The 1,907-nt window shown below is 44.6% G+C and overlaps 1 protein-coding gene across 1 annotated transcript in view; it reads left to right on the top strand. All coding sequences in view use genetic code 11, as the record gives it.

The window, feature by feature from the left end:
* Window positions 1-1,907, top strand: part of EGR_08874 (hypothetical protein) — a gene marked incomplete at both ends in the record, with an annotated part of 2,457 nt that extends 550 nt beyond the window's left edge. The window contains 2 exons of the mRNA XM_024498123.1: window positions 203-511; window positions 1,712-1,907. Coding sequence (XP_024347455.1) covers window positions 203-511; window positions 1,712-1,907 — 505 coding nt within the window. The remainder of the gene's footprint in view (window positions 1-202; window positions 512-1,711) is intronic.

Below are 1,907 nucleotides of genomic sequence, written 5' to 3'. Positions count from 1 at the left end.
GAGGATTTTGTGGCCTTAAAGCTGAATCAACTTTGGCGTGTAAAGTCGACAAACTTGATTCACATCAAATTTGTTTTGACCCACATTTTCAGAGATGTAAGGGCTTAAAATACGTGCAGAGGGAGGTGTTTGGGGGGGTAGAAGGAGTAGAGAGCACAATAACGACCTCCACGGATGCATGTCCTTCCTTTTTTAAACAAAGATTTCCACCGGGTTGGTGGTGTGAAGTGTACCAAAAAACTGTTCCTCGTCTCCTGGTGGAAGATAAGGCAGGTAACATTGTTTCAGCCACAACAAAGGAAAAAGTCGTTAACAATGAGCCACCGATAAGGCAATGGATTGTAGTCCTTGATAAGGAGGCATTATTTTTTTCTCCCCCTCACCCTCTCCTTGTCTCCTTACAGGAATGTGTGGCAAAAACGACAAATTCGATAGTAATGAGTAGCGCTGTCACAGGTGGTGGGGACTCCTGCCACAATAAAAAGATATTCCACTGGAGGGAAGAGAAAAGGTCACCTGATGATGGTGCCGCTTTGTGTCCCCCCCACCTGTTCTTTCCGTGGTTAAGATTATCGCCACGTTTGACAACGTCAGAACCTTTGGACATCCTCCAAATCGAAAATTGCCCGAAATTCGTTTCTTCACCTTAAAAACTAATGAAACCCGTTACGTCTGGGTCGTGCCCCTTTTATGACTTAAAGGCGACACTCCCTCATCCCGATTTGCGCCTCGAGGGACAAAACTAAATGAATTGCGGGTAGAAAAAGACGGGAGATGAAAAAACGGTTTGTGTGGTATTTCTTGGCTCACCTCACTGCCACCGACCTGTAGAAACACGTAGAGACTGAAGAGGACGCATAACCATGTCTTCATGCAACCTATTTGCCAGGGTTTGTACTATTCTTCTCACCTAAAACCCACATATCATGAAGTGGTGGCTAAACTTGTAGAAGTAGAGCACCAGCCTGTCTCCTTTGCAGGAGTAAAAAAGGTTCTTCTAAAGTTGTAGATGCTGTACAGCATTTACCAAGGGGAGGAGACGGAAAATAGCCGCCAAAAAACGAGTTTATTCGACTCCCCTGGGCGGCACCTCAGCCTGCCTGTATCCGCCCCCCCCCCCCTCACACCTCTTCGTACATCGACTAGCACCCATTTTTGACAAGTGACAAGCACGACAGCCACGACGAGAATTTTTTTGCTTCTAGAGTTAAAAAGGGAGACTTACAAGCTTGCTGGAGGTCTCCAGGGTACTTCTCTTACTCCTTCAAAGATACCTTAAATGGTAGGGGAGAGGCTGGGAGAGGATCGGGGCAGGGAGGAGCAAGGGTAAAGCGGAGAGAAGGGGATGAAAAAAGGTAAAGAGACCCTTGATTTTCACCCTTAATGAAAATATTCTCTCCGAAAGACAACCCACTTTGTCACTTTACTGACTTTATACGAACTTGAAGGCCCTAAATCAGAAATGGATTTTCCAGCACTAATCCGATGGTTATTTAGTCATTTGATGGACTTTTCCAATGCTCCAGGAGGTGGGGGATGACAGGTGGGAGGGTAGGGGCAAGCTTTTGCATTAAATAAATAACAATTTCTGTCAAATCGTTGTCTTCTTTCCTCCCTCCAATCAAATCACCTCGTTAGTTATTCTTGACTGAAAGATTTTTACACATTGGAGTAAATTTGCTGCTGCCTTTTCGTTCTCCTTCCCATTCAGACAAAAAAAAACATTTAAAAATGCAAGTAATAAATCCACCAGCGTGGATGGAAAGAAGGGCAAAGTTAGCCGCCTACAGCGCAGAGCTTCAAAGAGTTCAAAAGTTGGCATTTGGAAAGACTTTCTTCCTTTTCTTTTGTCTCGATTTTTCGCCTCAACAAAGGAAAGGAGAGTTGCAGAAGCAATGGAAAAGTAG

The sequence above is a fragment of the Echinococcus granulosus genome, assembly GCF_000524195.1.
Source record: "Echinococcus granulosus chromosome Unknown EG_S00122, whole genome shotgun sequence".
Classification (NCBI taxonomy): Eukaryota; Metazoa; Platyhelminthes; class Cestoda; order Cyclophyllidea; family Taeniidae; genus Echinococcus; species Echinococcus granulosus.
The sequence above is the reverse complement of the archived record's forward strand: the minus strand, read 5'-3'. Positions and strand labels throughout refer to the sequence as shown.